The 21,816-nt window shown below is 40.8% G+C and overlaps 1 protein-coding gene across 1 annotated transcript in view; it reads right to left on the bottom strand.

Annotated features, from left to right (window-relative positions):
• LOC122987212 (nuclear receptor ROR-alpha A-like) overlaps positions 1-20,107 on the bottom strand; it is a 33,092-nt gene extending 12,985 nt beyond the window's left edge. Inside the window, exons 1-5 of the mRNA XM_044358980.1 lie at positions 19,949-20,107; positions 4,655-4,740; positions 3,331-3,472; positions 2,085-2,356; positions 1,805-2,000 (exon numbers count right to left, since the gene is read on the bottom strand). Coding sequence (XP_044214915.1) covers positions 1,805-2,000; positions 2,085-2,356; positions 3,331-3,472; positions 4,655-4,740; positions 19,949-19,976 — 724 coding nt within the window. The 5' untranslated portion in view covers positions 19,977-20,107. The remainder of the gene's footprint in view (positions 1-1,804; positions 2,001-2,084; positions 2,357-3,330; positions 3,473-4,654; positions 4,741-19,948) is intronic.
• Between the last annotated feature and the right edge of the window lie 1,709 nt (positions 20,108-21,816).

Here is a 21,816-nt window from a genome sequence, read left to right as displayed (position 1 = left end):
CAGAGACCAAAACAACACAGAACGTGGAGCAGCTAATAAAGCTTCTGTTTGGTTGGGGGCGGGGTGGGGGGGGGGGGGGGGGGGGGGGGGGGGGGTATTACGATAAATGCTTTTGTCAAAGGGGAAAAAAAAGTGAATAAAAAAATCTCCAGGGAGCAGAAGTAGCTGATTTCCCCGAACGAGCGCCCTGCCACGTCCCAATCGGCTCTAATTAACAGACAGCTAATTACCACACAGAGATTTTAATGAGCTCTGAAGATGAGTTTCCAACCTCCTGCTATTTTAAACCACCTTTCTGTCTGTTTGCCCCACAGTCTCCCTCCCCGCCCCTCCCTCCCCTCCCCACCTCTCGTTCTTCCTTTTCTCTCTAACTCTTCTTTGTGGCCCTTCTTTCCTCTCCTCCTCCTCCTCCTCCTCCTCTCCGTCTGCTCCACTTCTTTCAAGATATTTCCTCATCTTCTTCACTGTGTTTGTTTTTCCCTCCAGCTCTTTACAACCTTCTGCCACATGGTGGATGTTTTATTTATTTTATTTATTCATCTTTTTTTTTTTTCAGAGCACCACATCCACTGCCAGGAGTGGATCCAGATTTTTTTTCTTCCATTGTGGGAGATCACAGTCAGAACTGTAATCCCACTGAGCTGCTCTCCTGGGATTTACTAGAATAAGAACAATCTCTGAGCGTGTAAATACCAGCTGATGATAATCAGACTGAACTGCTGTTTCACTCAGTCTGACGTTGTGGACGGGTTGTTTTGTTTTGTTTTTTTACTAACCAAGTAGTCACATCATCATCATCTTTTAAGTTGACATGTTGAACTTGTTAGCAAACAGTTGCTTATTTCCACATCCAGCAGTTACGGAGCAACATTATCATTCATGTGGAGTCGTGTTTCTGTCCACCTGGTGAATGTTAGTCCAATATTTACCCTCTTTTAGCTCTGTTTTTGGTCTCCACCAACTCTTTAGCTGCTAAATGCTCCACTATGTTCACTAGCTAGTCTACAGCTAACTGTGTCTGGTTGCCATTTGGTGCTGAGCAGGTAGAGTACAGTGACTTTTTACAGCTTTTTTTCTCTGAAAACGACGCTATGAGACGCTGAGAGTGAACCAGAACAGTAAAGTTGCAGCCGGACAGATAAACAATGAGCTGAAACTCACTGTAAAGCTTAATCAGTGGAGGATTTTTAACATAAGACCTATAAGAGCTGGACAGGTTTGGGTTCCATTTTGGTCCCAAGTTGGTAAAATACTTCTCTAATTTGACATAAACATCCTATACAACTAATATACAACAGCAAATACATTTTGTAGGAACATAATGAGGAAATGATGTTAATTAATGTATTTGGCAAGTTGCAAAAATGTTGATACTGAACATAACAGTGTTATAGTTCATTTTTTCCTGCCTACATATCTGTATGTATCTTTTTTAAGTAGATATATGTAGTATTTCCTTCACTCCAGAAAACATTGTCTAATCCAGGAAGTGATTATGTTTGTCACCATGACATAACTGGGAAAACTATTTACTAGTAAACAAACGTCCTGTTAACTCTTTACTGTCTTCTAGCAAATAAAAGCAAAGAAGCCCTAAAAAATACTTTTTCAAAAAATCCCTAATGGTGGTTCACTTGAAGTTTTTGTGCACAGAAACATGTTAAATGATCAAAACCTCTGATGAGTTTATCCACTGATTCTCATATTAAGATTAAAACAGCTGAACAGTCATGTCTGCTCTTAAAGCTGGAATAGAGATCCTCCTCCTCCTCCACCTTCCTCCTGCTCTCCTACAGTATCTCACCGAGTTCGGCCATTGACGTGGTCGGCGACGTCTCTCCGTCACTGAAGGAGCAGTACGGGAAGAAGCCGTTACTGGATCTGTAGTCGCACAGTGGCTCCAGTTTGATGTCGTTAATATCGAGTCCTGATTGGTCCGGAGACGGCTGGATGTCCAGGTAATACCCACCACCACCTCCTCCTCCTCCTCCAGAGTCCGTCTGTTTTAGGGACAGAGGGTTAATATGCCTACATGTACAATTTAATTCGTTGTATGGATTTTTTTTAAAGTAAAAACATCACACCTTTGACGACACTGATCCTCCTTCGGGGGAGTTCTGCTCCATGTAGCCTCCCAGCTCGTCCGGGAGCTCGGTGAGGCCCGTGGAGGAGAGGCCGTAGGGGGGGGACAGCGGCTCAGACTCGCCCGGGCTCGGGCTGCCGAGGCCGGGGTGGGACACGAGGAGGGGACCCTGCTGCTGCTGCTGCTGCTGCTGCTGCTGCTGGAGACGATGCTTCTGAACCTCCGCGTACAAACTGTCCCGCTGCTTCTTGGACATCCGACCAAACTTTACAGCTGGAAGAGGAGAAACAGGAAGTCAGCAAGGAAATGACAAAATAAGACAAGCTGCATCTTATACATAACACCCGTGTGTCATTCATCATTTATTCAATGTCAGGTTCTCTGTTTGTTTGTTTGTTTCTGGTTTTATTTACTAAGTTTTGCTTTCTTGTCATTTTATCTTATTATTCTAATATAAATATATAATCAAAATAAAAAAAACAAATTAAAACATGAAATTAACACAAAATAAGTCCCTAAAAACAAGGTGGTTCATCTCATGATTATTTACTGAATTTTGAAAAATGAATAAATATGTCAACAAAGCCAAAATATGAATCTATTTGAAGCTTTTTATACTAAAAATTCCAGATACAGCATTAGAACTGAATATTGTGGCATCATTCACTAATAAATAAGGAACATTTTGTTGTATTAAGTGTTTTAGTTTGAAATTTTTATTTTCTGTTATTGTATCTTCACCCAAAAACAGAAAAAATTGATCAGAAATCATGTAAACATACAGTAGAGTAACTTTTCGTGTGTCCAGACTTATGATGTGATGTAACATACTTTCAGTCTGGCTGTTAAAAATCTGTCAAACTCATCATAGCAGTGTAACACGGATTTGAAGGGATGTTGGTTTACGTTGCTTCTGTTTTTGTTAGATTTGTCCTGCTTCATATATTGCAAACATGTCAGACAAGTCGGCTGCTGCAAGACCATGAAGCTCTTCAAAGACGAGTAAAAGATCTTAAGCAGTTCGATAAAAGAGATTTAAGTAGAGATATAAATCACCGCGCACGGGAGTTTTCAGAGCGTGAAAAAAACAGGTGGTGTTTTTTTTTGTTGCATCTGCAAGCAAACATCTTGCAAAACTGCTGATGGCTGGTTGTTTTTGCAGGTGAGTGTGTGTGTGTGTGTGTGTTAATAAGTTTGTAATGTGCGTTAGGGTTATTTATAACTATATGTGTGTGTGTGTGTCTCACCATCTCGGGACATGCCCACAGCCAGACATTTCTGCAGACGGCAGTGCTGGCAGCGGTTGCGGCTCGTTCGGTCGATCAGACAGTTTTTCTGGCGAGGACACGAGTAGGCGGCGTTACTCTGCTGACTCCTCCTGAAGAAACCCTGAGAGACGAGGAAACGGTCGTATTTGTAGTGTTTTGGTTTTTTATATGCAGGAGTTCAGTCAGTCAGCGACACCATGACGTCCTCAGGCCTTCACTCATCTTTCTAGCACATTTTAAAGACATTAAAGGACAGGTTTGCCCCCCCCCCCCTCCCCCATCACCCCCTCATGACCCCGGGTGTCCGTCCACACTGCCACAGCTCCTATCAGCCTCCCTCTCCTGTGCTTGTATGTAGATGAATCTCCATAAGCTGCTCGTTGGCTGTGAAATGAGCCTCCAGCTGCCAGCAGCTGTCACAGCAGCAGCTGCTGCAGCCGAACACACCAGCCGCCCGTTTTTTGGGGGAACCGGGAGAAAGTTTTTTTGTGCCAAACGGTTGTGATTGATGATCCAAATTAGCCCCAGTTTGTGCCTCTCATGTATCAGCAGACATTCAGGTCACAGAGGTAACCGTCTGTTTCTCTATAAGATAATTAACCCTCTGGGCTTCTGGTGCCTCGACTCTCTAAATTATATAAACATTCCTAAACATTCACTGCTGTAAGTGACAAGCAAGTCATTGATATAATATTTTCAGCACATGGACTATTTGAATATGTACGCTGCAGTGACATCACATGACATCATAAAAAGTTATAAGAAAAGTAAAAAGTAAAACAGAATTTGAATTTTTCAACATTTTATCAGTTTTCCACAATATCCGACAATGTGCAAATGACATGACATCTTTGTATCCCAGGGCCTCAGGAAAAGAAAAAAAAAGTCTTAATTGCACAGAAAAACAGAACTATTTACATTTTTATCAAAACTGTTCATATTCATTTCCTGGTGTGTTTTTATGTTTGTTTTTTTTTTAAATGCAAACCAGCATTTTTACCACCAGTCACTTCCATCAGGCTGATCTTGTTGTTCCTCACTAATAAAACTTTTGCAAATAGCAAAAAACAGCTGCTAAAAATAAAAACACACATTTCACTATATGCGTAATGAGCTCATGCCCAAATGGTCAAAGTGTGCACGGAGGCAGGAAGTCGCTCAAAGTAAAAGCCTTAAAAACACCATAAATGAACCAGAATCTGAGTAAGTAATATGTGATCTTCTAAAAGAAAGATAAATAACCGTCTCAGGGTCAACAGGAAGTGAGGTCATGTGGGGGGGGGGGGGGGGGGGGGGGAATTACCTTACAGCCCTCGCAGGTGATGACGCCGTAGTGGATCCCCGACGATTTATCTCCACAGATCTTACAGGGAATGATTTCAATCTGAGCTGCGGAGAGAAAATAATACCGAGTGTCAAAACATCTGTCAGCAGCTGCACGAGAAACAGTTTAAGTGAAGGTTTAATGGAAATCAGCTCATTTAATACGTAAAAGTCAAGACGGAAATCTTTCACATTGAAACCTGAAACATTTCTGTAAACACAAAGTCTGAACTGAAAACATGAATTATCTCAATCTTCAAACAATAACATCAGTTTAATAAACTATGAAACGCTGTGAAAGAGACTTTTAATTTGAAATTGTTGATTAAATTCTTTTCAGATCAGATCAACCAATAAAAACTATTTTCCCTTAAAAAAAAAAAAAAAAACCCCTCAAACAACATCAATAATCATCTGTATTTTATATTTTCATTCATTCAGCTGCATGGATGAATAAATGAATATCCAGCTTTACATGCAGCATTTCAGCTTCCAGGAATGAAACTGAACATCGTGTCTTTCAGTGCTGATGCATGTGAGACTTTATAAAACTCTCTGATAAAATTAAATAATGAAACTGATGTGAAAATGTATCGGTGGATTCACTTGCTCATTCATTAAGACGTTAACAGCAAAGTAAGTTTTAAAATCCATCAGTGATTCAGGCTGAGAGAGAAACTGTCAACTTCCTGCTGATCAGGACGTCAATGAACAGATTCCATGTGTGAGAAGTTGTAAAGATGCTTCATTCATGAAACTGCCTTCAGGTTAACTCTTCCTGAAAACCTCACACACACACATCTGAACCGATAACCATCAAACATTTGTCACACACATTCAGCTTTTCATCCTACGGACGGGTTTCAAAAAAAGGATCCGAATCGATGCAGCAGAAGCAAAACCTGCCGCCTACATTACCCACAATGCAACTCCACTCAATTCACTTGACTGTACAGATTGTGGCGTGCAAGCCTCCAGGAACAGCGCCGGGCTTTGAAGCCAATTTGATATAGTGGTCAAACTGTGTAATTACAACGTCACATGACACTTTTTCCCACATTATGAAAGAAACGTCTGTAAATCAGAAGATAAGTTTTTTTTGACTGTCCTGTGAAATGACTTGTGTCACAAACAGAATTTGATCCATTCGGTCTGATCATGTTTTGAAAGTCTAGAAGAGCTGCATGATTGAACCATTTTATCCCCATTTAAGTTAGCCGGAGGGCTAAACCAGAAGTTAGCCGCCTAGTGAGCATGCTCCATGGCACCTCGATTGGGCCTATAGAGCATGTGCAGTATGTTTCCAGGAAGTGGCTTTTTTGACTTCATGTGCCACTGAGCAACTTTCATAAGATTGAATGAGACCCTGCATGACGCTGTATCCAGTTCTCTTTATACATCCATGGTGTGTGTGATGCTAGTAGCGGCTAATGTAGCATGGAGCTGCTAGCCTCCAGCAGAGATGAAGAGCTACAGAGGTCTGATAACCTCACTGCTCTCTATCGCCACACCTCCAGATTTATGTACTTTTCAAATTTGTAGTGTAAACTTGTAGTGTTCAACATATAGACTGTATATACAGTATATATATATATATATATATATATATATATATATATATATATATATATGGGTGATTCTTCAATTAAGGGAGTTTTTCTGTCCCCAGGGTAGATTTTCAAGAAAAAAATGTTTTTTAGAAAAAACAATTATTGTATTTGTTAAGGTTAGGTTGTAGTAGCTATTAAAAAAATAACTGTAACTATTAATAACTATATATATATATATATATATATATATATACACAGTAGATATATATATATATATGTCGTTTTGGTCTTCTTACCCTTACCCTTACATCCAGTTTACTGTCACATACGACAAAGAAAAGCAGCAAATCTTCACAATTCAGAAGCTGGAAACAATGAAAGTTTTGCACTTTTGCTTGAAAAAATTAGTTGAAGATTAATTGATCTTCAAAATAGAGACAAATTATATCCGAGGACGACAGATGTTGTTTTTGAACAGAGAGAGCATCGCTGTAACAGCAGCTCCTACAGAAAGTGATACATCATGGGTTGTTTGTAGCATTAATGTCGCTAGGCTAGCAGGTTGCTTCCAGTGTGTTTACAGTTTGGTTAGATCAGTTTAACCTGCAGGAGTTTCTGAAGGCTCATGTTACATGTTTTTCTGCTGCAGAGGAAATAAATTCATTTTTAATTATCTGTCACTTATGATGCTGACTGATGACGTCTCTTCTCTTTGTGTGACAGTGAGGTTTATCTTCAAAAGGTCTTCTTACAAAAATAGGTGTTGAAAAAAGCCGAGTCATCTCATAATCAGATTTGTCTTATATATCGATATATATATATATATATATACTATATGTGTAATGATTGTTTGGAAAATGTATTTTTTATGAAGGAGTTGTTCAGTCAGTGAAGGATCTCAGCTGTCAGACAGCAGCTCAGACTGACTCACTGTGTATTTATATACTCAGCAGTAACAGAGTGACAGTTCGCCTCTCAGCTGCTAAATTTAGCAGCGAGAAGTTATGCAAGTCTGCAGCCACACACACACACACACACACACACACACACACACACACACACACACACACACACTCAATCAGTACAATCAGTCTTCAGACACAGACTGAAGGAGAGATCATCTCCCAGCTGTTTGTCTGCAGCACAGAAACTCTTCTTTCTCTTGTCTGGTTTATTCATTTGTTCCTGGGTCAAATTTATTTTAATTACTTATTTACATAAAATAAAATAACAGTTGGGTTTGAGTTTTTAAACTTCATGTTTTCAAGACCAACATGCTGCTGCTTTCTCTTCAGTGCTTTTGAAATCAAACTGATCACTCATGAAAACAGCAGGACATGATTTTTGAATATGTGTTTGTTTATATTTTGGCAAATAATCTCCATGTGAATCAGCTGTTTGCAGTGTAACATGATGTTCAGATCATTATCACATTTCTGTTTCTGTTATTTGTGATGGACATCAGTGATAATGATCCTCAGGAAGTATCAGTCCACCTTATATTTTTTATCTGTTACTGTGAGTCCTCTCTCTCGCTCTCTCTCTCTTTCCCTGTGTGCTTCAGTGTCTCTCGTCCTCCCTCAGAGCAGGACTGACCAGCTGACCCAGAGAATAAAGATCTACAAGATCCACTGATGCACCCAGTGAACCACAGCAGCACTCAGATTAACTCCAGCACAGTGTGTGTGTGTGTGTGTGTGTGTGTGTTTCCTCACCCAGCCAATCGTTCTTTACCACAGATCAAAAGCAACGGCTCCAACACCAAACTCTGTTTTTTTTTTTTTAAAAAAAGGGCATTTTTCTAAAACAGGATGTTCTCATGATATTGTCAACTTCCTGCTGTCACCTGCACGGACCACATCACTGTTTACGACAGTTACCGTAGCAATGGCAAGTGCACAGATATCCCACAAACCAGAATGTTTGTTGTGTTGAATGAGACAATCTCACAGTATTATGAAATAGTGATTAGTGTAAGTGTGATTCTTTGAGTTTAGCAGGAACAAAAGGAACAAACTTCACACTATGAAAATAATAAAATGTACGTTGAGAACTTTCTCCTCTCGTCTCCTCCTGAGAGCCTGAAGCTGCTGGACAAACATTACAAAAAAACAAACAGATGTTTGTGTTTGCAGCTGGCTGTGTATTAATGACTGCAGCTCTCACATCAGGTCTAACTTCAGGTGGTGGCTTTGTTGAACCATGTTTGATGATGAAACGCAGAATTGGGGATTAATGCTCAGAGGGCTAATTACTGCAGAGAGGAAAGTGCGTGTGTGTGTGTGTGGTTTCGGTAGTGTGTTTGGCATCATTTGGTGTGTATATCAGGTCTTTTTTAAATTTGTGAGGTTTTTTTTACCAGTGTGAAATAAACCTGAATTCACAGGAAAAACAACAGCGGTCTTTCCCTTGTATTCATTCTAAAATTATCAGCACTGCTGCTAAAATTTCAGACGATCATTAACATCAACGGGCTACTAATGATTCTCACTCACACACACTGTGCGAGCATAACTCCCTACATTACTGTGGGATGTTTTTGAGTCATCGTGTGTGTGCGCGTAGCGAGTGTGTGGTTGAGCGAGCGGCAGGAAAGTGATGGTGTTGCGAGCGGAGCAGGAAAAGGTTCGCAGTTAGTTGTCAATATGGCAGCATAGGCCGCAACGTGTCAGTTAATAAACACTGCAGCTTCTCAAGACCGAGAAAAGACTCGTTAGCGACAACACGTTAGCCTAACCTGGCCAGGCTCACTTAAGGTGGACTGACCTTTAAGGTGGACCAGATATTCTCCTGTCTGGCTGATGAGTCTCCTCTGAGTTTTTGATCAGCCGCCTGTTCAGCTAAACCCACCATCTTTGTTTTCAAAGACATCAGTTCTTCTTCTATTTTTAATGAATACATTAATAATGATAATAATACATTTAATTTATGGAGCACTTTTCAAGATACTCAAAGATGCTTTACACAAGTTAAAAAAGATCCGAGATCAAAGTTAAATCAAACATTAAAAGCAGACAGTTTGCTGCATTTATCATATATTCTGGTCTTTTTCTTGGCATTTAAGATCATCACTCAGCTTTTGGTCAAATGCACAAAGGATGCATGAGCATTAAGCTCTGAACGTGTTTTATTTATAGTAACTTTATTTATATATCGTGTCTTGTCAAACGTGTAAAGTGCTGATGTGCAGCTCTCACACAGTATCTCATTCAGGGGCGACGATGATGCTGATGATGAAATGTGAGGAAGGTTCACCTCCTCATGAACAGCTGTCGTTCATTAGGCTGAAACCAGAGATTTACTACAAGTTTATGAGGATTTGCTGCTTTTCTCTCTTTTATATGATTATAAACTCAATATTCTTTTGAACTGACAGTTGGACAAAACAAGACATGTGCAGATGGACTTTGGGGGAATAGTTATTAGAGTTAGAGTTAGGGGTTATGGTTAGGGGTTAGGGGGTTAGAGTTAGGGTTAGAGTTAGGGTTAGGGGTTATGGTTAGGGGTTAGGGTTAGGGTTAGGGTTAGAGTTAGGGTTAGGGTTAGGGGTTACAGTTAGGGTTAGGGGTTACAGTTAGGGTTAGAGTTAGGGTTAGGGGTTATGGTTAGGGGTTAGGGGGTTAGGGTTAGGGGTTATGGTTAGGGGTTAGGGTTAGGGGTTAGGGGGTTAGGGTTAGAATTAGGGTTAGGGGTTAGAGTTATGGTTAGGGGTTAGGGTTAGGGGTTATGGTTAGGGGTTATGGTTAGGGGTTAGGGTTAGAGGTTAGGGGTTAGGGTTAGGGGTTACAGTTAGGGTTAGGGGTTAGAGTTATGGTTAGGGGTTAGGGTTAGGGGTTATGGTTAGGGGTTAGGGTTAGGGGTTACAGTTAGGGTTAGGGGTTAGGGTTAGGGTTAGGGTTAGGGGTTAGGGGGTTAGGGTTACAGTTAGGGTTAGGGGTTAGAGTTATGGTTAGGGGTTAGGGTTAGGGGTTAGGGTTAGGGGTTACAGTTAGGGTTAGGGGTTAGAGTTATGGTTAGGGGTTAGGGTTAGGGGTTATGGTTAGGGGTTAGGGTTAGGGGTTAGAGTTAGGGTTAGGGGTTAGGGGTTACAGTTAGGGTTAGGGGTTAGAGTTATGGTTAGGGGTTAGGGTTAGGGGTTATGGTTAGGGGTTAGGGTTAGGGGTTAGAGTTACGGTTAGGGGTTAGGGTTAGGGGTTACAGTTAGGGTTAGGGGTTACAGTTAGGGTTAGGGGTTATGGTTAGGGGTTAGGGTTAGGGGTTAGAGTTATGGTTAGGGGTTAGGGTTAGGGGTTATGGTTAGGGGTTAGGGTTAGGGGTTAGAGTTAGGGTTAGGGGTTAGGGTTAGGGGTTATGGTTAGGGGTTAGGGTTAGGGGTTAGAGTTATGGTTAGGGGTTAGGGGTTATGGTTAGGGGTTAGGGTTAGGGGTTAGAGTTAGGGTTAGGGGTTACAGTTAGGGTTAGGGGTTAGAGTTATGGTTAGGGGTTAGGGTTAGGGGTTATGGTTAGGGGTTAGAGTTAGGGTTAGGGGTTATGGTTAGAGTTAGGGTTAGGGGTTAGAGTTAGGGGTTAGGGTTAGGGGTTAGGGTTAGGGGTTAGGGTTAGGGGTTAGAGTTATGGTTAGGGGTTAGGGTTAGGGGTTAGGGTTAGGGGTTAGAGTCAGGGGTTAGAGTTAGGGGTTATGGTTAGGGGTTAGGGTTAGGGGTTAGAGTTATGGTTAGGGGTTAGGGTTAGGGGTTAGAGTTAGGGTTAGGGGTTAGGGTTAGGGATGAAGTATTTTTTCCTGACATTTTAGACAAAATCTATTTGAATAAATGATATTGATTTTGTCCAGGCTGCCTGGGCCCGGAGGCTCAGAGTGACCTTTGCTTCGATGAATATGATGTGACAGTTTCTCATCCTCCTCTTCTTCTGCTCACTGAGTCTTTAAATCAGTGAACCTGAGAGGAAATTGTTTTAATGAGTCATCAGCTGTCAGAGCATCAAACACAGAAAGCTTTCATGTTTGTCAGCATCTGCTGCACCAACATACTCTTCTTCTCCTTCTCCTTCTTCTTCTTCTTCTTCTTCTTCATCATCTCTCTTATCCTTTGTCATCCCTTCTCCTCCTCCTCTTCTTCTCAAGTAAAACACAAGTCATTCTGTTTCTTACATTTTGTTCTTTGTGACTGTTGCAGCCAAACAAAGAGTTAAATGTCTGTGTTCCTCCACAGATCAGAGGCATCATAACATAACTCTGCCTTTTGTTTGAGGTTTTATTTGTTCACTGATCTGCAGCCATAAAACAAAAACTCCACTCTCAGAAACTTAAGATATTCCCAGAAAAGCATCTCATAGTGACAGAATGTAGCGTGATCGAGCTTCAAAAGGTGCCAAGAAGCATATCTGTACTCATCAAATTTCTCAGAATGACTCCTTGGATTCGTGCTGAAATTTTAAGTAGGTGTAAAATCCTCCGATTATGACTGTGTTATTTATGATTTTCCTACACAGTGAGTGGAAGCAGAGCGAGTGACATGAACAGTTTACGAGAAATTAAAGATGTTGTGTCGTTTTTCCTCAGTGTTTCTAAGCAACACTTGAGTCAAAAGACTGATGAGGAAACAGTTTGGTTAATTTCTGTTGAATAATTTACTGAAAAACAGTAAAAACGCAGAAAACAACTGTAAATTGTATCAGCAGCCAAGTTTCCATTCAAATGTAGTGCAAAATTTAAATTTCCAGAAAATCTGAGAAAAAATATATGTACTGTATGTTAGGACTTGATCAGTTGGTCTCGGTACTGTTAAACCATTGCAGAAGAAGAAGACGACACAACCAGACAACGTCATTAAAAGAGGACTTTTAAACTTTTAAAAGATGCGATAAACACAAAAAGTTCAGTCTTTCTCTTGAAAATCTACAATTAGATCTCTGAACAACAGAAATAAGGCACCACACCCACCTTAACTTCTGTTTTTCACTGGAAAAGTGACACTTTCCAGTTGTGTCAGTAATAAATATCATCATATTTGTGTTTCCAAGCAACTGAGTGTAAACAAAGAATTGAAGGGAAAAGCCAAGACACCAGTAGTCAGGTTTATGTCAAACTGTAGCGCAGATTTGAACTGAAATTTCAGAAGATCAATAAAAGAAAATGCAAATTAATGTGTATTTCCATCCACTTCTGATTGTGAATATTAATAGTTGAGCTGTCTGATCTGATTCTCCTGTCAGTGCAGTAAACCACAAAAAGAGGAAGAAGACAGTCAGAGCTGAAGTGATGGAAAACATAACATCACAACCTGCTGATGGAGAGCATGATGGACAAACAGCTGACATCACAGCGTTGATGAACAGCTCTGTGTCACGTACTGAACGCTGCTCAGAGACCAAGAAGAAGAAGAGAGCTGACAGTGAAACACGTCTGCCGCCATGTTTCGTCTCTTCAGCGCGGCGGAAGCTTCAAGTCACATGCTTCCTGTATGACAAACTGCTTTTGCGATATTTCAATTTTTTTCTGAATTTCCAGCGTTTCCACTCACGTTCTTTTATGCACAAATTAAAAAAAAGCACATAAAAGCGGAATGATGGAAACACACCTAATGACACGCTCCATAACAGCAGGTTTATCCGCCTCCATTAAACACAAGAAGAAGAAGAAGACAAACATGGCGGGTGAAATACAGCAGCCAACAGCAACCGGAGCATTGAGCATAACAAGTAAGAAGAAAAGAGTAAAATCAGCAGGACAAAACAAGATTAACCTTTCATGGTCCATTAAAAAATTAAGTGAAATAAGTGAAGCAACAGCTGACTCTCACATGCTTTAACATAACCTCTAACATCAACTTCTGCTCATGTCTTCCATAAAGAACAGTAACCTACTAGGTGATCTACTGTGTGATCTCTGCCTCTGCTAAATAAAACTAAGTTCTCTCATAATTGAGTTTGTTTTTGTCACATTTACCACTAATAGTATCTGTATTTCTTGCCAGACGCCTCCTGTTTCCATTTATCCATCAGCCCTTCTGCGAATTACATCGTTATCACCAGAGCTAATTCATGCTAGCAACCATCAGACTGTATTTCCGGCGTGTGTGAAGATGATGTGGTTCGTAACATTTACATGTGATCCTTATGAGATCGTTATTCACCCAGCTGACGGTCACAGTAATCAGTCACAAGGACGGCGAAGAACATGACAACAGTAAAACCGAGAGAAAAGTTATTTCACCTCTTCAGTGGATGAAATGCCTTGCTCATGGGTTACTCTCACTCAGAGACGCCGCAGCGTTAATCTCCTCCTATAATCTCAGAGTGGATGTAATAACGGCGGACATATGGCGGCGCACCGACACTGTTCCTTCAGCCTGTTAACAGACGAAGCAGCAGTTGGTGCGTTTGCTTCGTCACCTCTCCAGCAGGTCGGTGTTGTAATCTCCAAACTGTCTTTGCTTCACCTCCACATGTGTGTGTTCATGTTTACAGCTCGACGCTGAACTTCATGTTGCTTTCAAAGTCTCACGTTCAGCAAAAACCTGTTTATATTCTGAAGGAAGAATCTTATCAGAGGTCAAAACCAAAGAGAAGCTTCAGACAGTCGAGTCTCTTCCTGTTTGGTTGACAGTTAAATCACTTTTACTGCCTGTCGGTGTTGATTATTGTTTTGCATTTGATTTAAATACTTATATTCTATAATACTTCCTTTTTTATGTCTGCTACTTTCATTTGTTTACTGGAAAAATGACAAAGTAAGCAAAACACATAAAGATTTCATAATTTATCAGCTTGAAAAATCAGATCAACCCGAAAAAATCGAAAAGTTTGATATGTTTAGAGGTCTGGACCCATAGTCGAACTTCTTGGCACCAGCTTGCATATTTCTTTTTTTAAATTATTATTAGTATTATTAATTTATTTTTTAATTGCAAGACAAAAGACAGAACAACACAAGGAACACAAAACAATTACAGAGAACGAGGGGATGTGTATGTGAGTTTTACGCATCTGGTTTTTAAATGTGTCTAAACCAATAATTGTTTAAACTAATCAACTAATCGATCTGTTAAAAGAATTTCTTCGTAATGACCATTAAACAATAGAGACAAGAAGGAAGGACCTTAAGTGGGCGTCACAGTTCTTTTCTTAATCTATCAAATACAGACTTATAGATAATAATAACATGTCTGTTTTCAGTTCTCCTGTCCATCTGACCCCCAGATGACACGTCTCACTCTGTCTCCAACAAATTTTTAATCTCTACATCTTCCTCTTTATAATATAATACTGAACTTCCTTTAACCTCAGCTGATGAGTCTGCTGATGTTGCAGAGTTGCAGTATCATCATCATTTTTATAACACGACGAGTAGAAATAATAATCAGCAACTATTTTGATTTTGATTCATTTGTTTATAGCAAAACTGTCAAACATTCATTGTTTTCCAGCTTCTTAATTGCTTCTCAACAGTTTCATTGTCATACACGTCAGTAAACTGAATGTTTCTGTGCAGCAAACTGTTGATATGAAGAAGAAACGTCAGGTTTGGAAACTGTGGTGGACATTTTTCACAGTCTGACATTCAATCAACTAAAAAATGAACCAAGAAAATAATAAACAGATGAATCGATAATGACCACCTGCAGCCCTACAGTCACATTTTATCCGTCCTGCTGAATCTGAATCAGCTGATAAACAGAAACACTGATTGACACGACGCCGACTGAAAGCCTCTGATGAACCACTTCAACAGCGTTCGGGGCTGTTTGCCTGTCAGTCAGAGGCGTAAACATTTAAATATCTCAGCTCAGAGATGAAAACATCATCACATCAGCTGCTCCGTCCTCTATAATCTGAGCCAACGGGACGTCTCCGTCTCCGCTCTGATGTAGCTGCTGGAAGTTAAAGATGCAGGTGTGAACTCCTCCACCGACTCAGATCATTTTCTACATCTGAAGTAATTAAATTCAGAACTCCACATGAACGCTTGAACCTTGTAGAGTTTTCCCCGTAGACAGCTGCAGATGCTCATCGTATACAGTAGATACAACTGTATATGATGTGTAATTAGCAGCAGAGCAGCGGTAAGTGAAGGCTAATGAGCTGAAGGAATTTCATGAGGGCCACCACCGTTACTGTGTTTACTCCAAAAATGCTAAAGCTTCGGCAAAACAAGTCCCCGATGGATAAATTATCTGAAACCGAGCTGTAAAAAAAAAAAAAAAAAAAAAAAAGTTTCACAGAGAGACGGATCAAAGAGGGAGGAGAGAGGAGGGTCGTGTAGCCGCCACTGAGCCTTTGAAACATGTCAAGGTTTGCAGTGGAAAACCACCTTCCTCACCCCCCCCCCCCCCCATCCTCAACCCCCCCAACCCGTCCTCCTGCTTTATCTTCTGCTGCAGCTGAAGTTCAGTTCAAGTCTGATTTTTTAATTCCTGCTCCTCTGCTGAACAATCTTCCTGTTTTTCTCTTCCTCTACACGGTTTTATCACTTGATGTTTTTCCTTCGGTTCGGCTGTTTCTGACTGATAATTCTCTGAAACTATCAAACTTCTTTTAGGGCTGTTTTCAAACCAGCAGAGTGTTTGTTCTGCTCTGAATCATTGAGTCAGTTGGTTCAGTTTCTTTACACACAGAAAAAATGAACCAAAATGCATCATTAAAGCCAGGTGAGAAGGTTCTCTCCTCTCATTGGTCGGATGTGTCTGGAGAACGTACAGACAGGAAGAAGGTCTTAAAGAAGCTGTTAGTCCAGGTCGGACCTCCATCATTCTCCTGCTAGCTGCTAGCTGCATCCCAGCATGCAAAGCACTCCTGGCTACGGGAGCTGTTTAGCTCAAACTTGCAGCCTTGTAGTCGGTCAGAACAAACTGCTCCAGAGCTGGTTTGAGACTGGACCGAGACCAGTTCCTCTAAAGGGTCTCCGTGCCGTTGTTTTGGTCCGAGTACGATTGGTGAGTTCAGATCTGCACAAACGAATCAAACCGAGGAGGAAAACCAACCAGACTGAACTACGCAGGGAGGAAAACGATCTTAAACGTCACCACGGTAACGAGGCTCCGCTTCTTTACTAACAGGTGAAACAGTCCAACCTCACTAAACTGCAGCTGCTGATTCTGTTGCCTTCGTTTCAGCTGATTTATTCTCACTTTTAACAAACACACAAACATGAAAATACTGCTGAGAACGTGAGGATGCTCCGCGAGAGTTTTCAGTCTGACGCTTCTCACCGAGCGCTGGTCGATGCTGCAAACCCCCGTCCACCTGCAGACGCCTCTCTATCGGCTGCCGTAGCTATGGTGCTCACTTTCTCCTCCACAGTCTGTTTTATCTGATTCAACGGCGCGATATTCAGCCGTGTATCATGAAAGTAGTTTATTTTAGTGTCTGCTTTTCCCTGTCGTGTTTTGGGAGACCCACGTTTTATCATCCTTGAAGGCACCACTACAGAAAATGAGGAAACACACAGTTTGTGGTTTAAAGCAGATCTACAAAGTCATAAACAACCCGGAAAACCAAATGAATTGTGGGTAAAAGAAGTCAGACGCAGACATTTCTCCTGTTTGGAAAAACTGAGCGTGAGACAATAAAGTTAGCAGTAACCATATTCAGCCATTTCTTCATGTGTTTGAGTGTCTGCGGCAGAGGTGATGTCACCAGTGATGTCACCGCCCCCCGACCCCAGAGCACCCCCCCTCACCCCACCCCCACCCCCCCCCCCTCCCTGCAGAGAACAGTTAAATAATCTCCTCGCTGTTGTAATCCTGTGACATAACCGGCTGGCTGAACGCCTCCTGCAGCGTTTTCTCACAGACTGAGAATCTGGACCAGACAGACAGACACACACACACACACACACACACACACACACACACACACACCGACAACAACAACAACAACAACAACAACAACAAGCCTGTAAAAACTGTTTGAATGAACAGACATTTACAGGAGAAATGATGACTGGAATTAAATTAAACTGTATTTTAATTTAATTTAAAAACAGACAAAGACTCTGATACAACTAAATACATGGAAACAAAGCAGAGTCCTGGTTCTGGTCCCAGTTTGTTTCCTCTCATGTACCAGCAAACGCTCAGGCCACAGAGGTCACCATCAGTTTCTCAAAAAGGTAAATAAAAGGTCATTTAAAAACACTTAACGCTGTTCTGAAAGACTCTTTTAGGCCTCTGGATGATGAAGAGTGTTTTATCCAGGTAGCTGCCATTTTTGTTTAAGTTCGTAAACAGAGACACATCTTTTTTATCTTGCAGTGAACAGAATGTTTTTTTCATCCAGATGGTTTGAATAAGAAGAGCTTTAAGTGTTTTTATTGAGTTTTCCAAACATCGCTGGTTAATAATCTTTTAGAGAAACTGATGTGTATGCTGTGACTATATAACACTAACAAGTCAAAGTTTGTCAGACAGTTGTAGAAGAACGTCTGTCAGTCCTTCACGATATTTGCTAAAACGTAGGTGCATACTGATCACAAGCAGCAGATGTCAGTGAACATAACGCGACATAACCTCACATCCAGCAGGTACGGAGCAACATTCACTCTCTTTTAGCTCTGTTTTTGGTCTCCACCAACTCCTGAGGGAAATATCTGACTCTTTAGCTGCTAAATGCTCCACTATGTTCACCAGCTAGTCTACAGCTAACTGTGTCTGTTTGGTGCTGAGCAGGTAGTGTACAGTGACGCTATGAGACGCTGAGAGTGAACCAGAACAGTAAAGTTGCATCCGGACAGACAAACCATGAGCTGAAACTCACTATAAAGCTCCGTAAAGCTGCAGAGGAGCTGCAGGGTCAATAACACATTACACACTGACAGACCAGACATTATTATTGTAAAAAAAGTCAGTCATAGCTGCTTTAAAGTCAGAGGAACAGTGAGGTTTGTGTTAGAGTAACTACTTCTCTTAGGTTAGGAGGACTTTGTTGTTATGGTTACAGTAACCACGCGGCTAAGCTCAGACAGTTGTGGTCATGGTTTTTAAGAACAGTGTAGACTCGAGGTTGTTTATGTGAAACAGGAAGTGAACAGTGACTCTTGTGTTACAGTCTTGATTGTTTTGTTGAAGGACCCTTTGTTGCTATAACGTCACCTGATTTCCTCCTTTTCTCCTGTCGTCATTACTACAGTCAGTAGAGGGCGCTGTCACTCGAACGTACGCATACTGTATGTACGAGGCACCCGCATTAACAACTGATCTTGTGGTTTATCATTGGGGAGGACAACAATAAAACAACATCATGATAATGTCCTGTCTTCAAAATCAACAGTCCAAAACCCATATAATATTCAATTTACCATCATATATAATAGAAGAGTCCACACATGAGAAGCTGAAACCAGCATTTTTTGCACTTTTGCTTAAAAAACGAGTAAAATTATGATCCAATTATCAAAATAGTTGCCAGTTAATTTTCTGTTGATGGACTAATCGCTCTAGCTCTAATTCATTTACAGAGATAATGCTATTAAGTCCTATTTTCACCTCTTGAACCAACAATAAAACATCCTACAGGGAACTAGGTGAAAGACAGAAACAATCACTTTCTAACCTGGTTGCAATCTATGAATCTAATTGTAAAAAGTATTTCATAGCATAATCTTTTGTACATGCTACTACTGATTTCCTATAATATCTTCTTCTATGGTGATTATGATAGCACATGTCATCACATATTCTGCACATTTCCAGGCCTATTTGTTTATTCTGGGCCCCTCAGTTCAGCCTCTGTCTGAAACAGGCCATTTAGCCTCCCTCCCTCCCCCGATGGAGCCGATCTGTTCTGATTGGTCAGGAAGCTTCCTCCTGAGGTTACGTAAACAAACTATAGTAGCAGGATTTCACTACTTTTTTTTTTTTTCTCCTCACACATGCTGTTTGTGGGCATCACTTTGAATACTATAAATGGGACACATGTGCTACAATATTCTTATGTCATTTTGGGGGGAGAGTGCATGCATTTATGATAAGTAAATAAACATTATCTTTGTTTATCTTTCTGACTGAAGGCCGAGACACACATGGCGTGACACATGACACATTCTGAATCTGATCTGTTGGCGACGACTGATGCAGCGAGTCTGTTCCAGTCTGACGTTGATAAAATCATAGTGTGTGAATGTAAAGACTTCACATCCAGTCGCTGCCTTGAATGAATGAATGAATGAATCGACTCATATACGTCCAGTCTGGTTAAAAAACTCCTTATTTCTCATATAAACTTATATATTTGTCCCTCAGCTCTACTGACGTGACTAAAACCTTGTCAGGTTTCCTGCAGCTCATAAACTCATATATTCTCAGAATGTCACATTACTTTTTTTACCACATCCTCCTCCTGTCCACCACACACACACATACACACACACACCTGCTCTCAGCCACACACACACATACTGACTTTACAATGTCGTTAATTTAATCACGATTCCCAAAATAGTGATTACACCATGAGAGTCACACACACACACTTCACCTTACAGAGAGCAAACAGTTTACTAGTAAACATCCTCAGAGAAGCTTTGTGTAACACAGACAGAGTGGAGCATCTTCACAGACACAAAACATCTTCGCTGCACAGAAAGAGAATTCAGCACATGTGAAATATTTCTTTATCGTTTGATTGAGAGAAATCTTTCTGCTTCAGGATGGATCAGGTTCAAATGGTAAAAAAAGTCAAACACAGAGAGAAACAAAGCAACACACACTCAGGTTCTTCTGTCCTACCTTTCATGTCAGAAATCACAAAATACATATTTAAAATCCAGACTCCTGGAGGAAGCAACGGCAGCAGTATCTCCTCTCTGTGTGTATGTGTGTGTGTGCCTGTGTGTGTGTGTGTGTGTGTGTGTGTGTGATCGGCAGCAGCTCTCACAGCTCTGACATCCTGAGCTGCTCGCTGCACCGCATGAGGATCCATGTGACTGTGACATCATCACAACGCCCCACCCACCCTCCCGCCCTGCCCCGCTGACTGACACGGCTGCCAACCAATGAGAAGGCAGGGGAGGTAAGAGACTGTTTTAATAGCCTGTGTGTGTGTGTGTGTGTGTGTGTGTGTGTGTGTTTTCTGCTCTTCACTTCTCTATAAAGATTTAGTTTAAATTTAGATTAAAGAACAATAACAGCAGGATGTTTAAAAACATTTTCCACCTTTTCAGATTTTAAAAACTAACATATTAATTAGCTAATTTAGTACATTTTCAATCCTTTTAGTTGTTTTTGCTTTAGTCTGAATGAATGGATGAGACTTTCAGTTTCTTTTTTCGCACTGAAAATAATTCAAGCCAGGTGAGAACGTTCTCTCCTCTCATTGGTCAGATGTGTCTGAGGGTAAAGACAGGAAGAACGTCCTGAAGAAGCTCGGTTGTTAGTCCAGGTTGGATCTCTGGCTAGCTGCTAGTCGCTAGCAACTGTTGATTTTCACTCATCAACATCCCAGCATGCAAAGCGCTCCTCTTATTCTCACAAATGAATTACAACCCGGAGGAAAACCAACCAGAGTAAACTACACAGGCCCTTAGTTAAAGGGGCTTTTTTGTGATTTTCTGTTATTTATATCCTGTTCTGATGTAATAAATAATGATAAACATGGTCACAGTTCCAAAACATCAAGTAAAAGCTTATAAAAATGTTGCCTGTAAGTCAAAAGTCAGGGCTTTAACCTACTCTTAATGCTTTGTTTGCAAAGCTACCTCTACTTTCCCATTGAACTGATGTCAGATTGTTTGTGCATGCCCACAAACAGCCGTTCATTGCAAAGGTTGTTGCTAAGGTTGTTGCTAAGGTGTTTCCATATGTTGTTCACCACGCTGGTAGCTCCTGGTCTGACAAGTGAAACCAATGTAGAAGTGCCTTAAACCTGAATTCTTTCTACTGGCTGCAAAAAGAAGTCTGATCATATGGAAGTCTATGAGAAAATGACCCTACTTATCACTTGATTTATTACCTCAGTAAACTGTTTCCTAATGAGTTTATGGTCTCAATCATTAGTTTCAAGCCTTCTTCAATACAGCATGATGTTCAATTTATAAATTATGGTTCCATTTCGAGTAAAATAGATGATAAAGCAGCGTATGCTTTAGGGTGTGGCTACCTTGTGATTGACAAGTCGCTACCACAGTGATAGTGTTGATTGCGTAATGTAACCATGGCGTAACAGTCACAGTGTGTTTCCAGTTCATGAAAGTTAACTGTGACATTTTGGTCACCTAAAAAAGTCTTGTTCAGCGTTCAGTTGTACTAAAATATCCTCTAAGGAATCGGATGTTCAGTTTTTCCGGTGAGTACATTTTAATGGTTTTAGGCCTGTTTTTCGCTAGCTAAAATTAGCATTAGCATTAGCATTATCACAGTTAACAATAGACTGTAAATAGCACTGCGTTAACAAAACTAGCAGCTAGCGCGAGGGTCAGCTCCATGCTAAACTTGTGACTACGTCCATATTTTTTTACAGTCTATGTCGTCCACTCTCATATTTCAGATGTGATTCAGCTCCAACGTGTACAGATGGATTTGAGAAGTTGACATTTGGAGTAAAGTAGGAGAAAAAGAAGTGAAATCCTGCTACTATAGTTTGTTTATGTAGCCTCCGG

The sequence above is a fragment of the Thunnus albacares genome, chromosome 1 (assembly GCF_914725855.1).
Source record: "Thunnus albacares chromosome 1, fThuAlb1.1, whole genome shotgun sequence".
Classification (NCBI taxonomy): domain Eukaryota; kingdom Metazoa; phylum Chordata; class Actinopteri; order Scombriformes; family Scombridae; genus Thunnus; species Thunnus albacares.
This window is presented reverse-complemented; position numbering and strand designations above follow the sequence as displayed.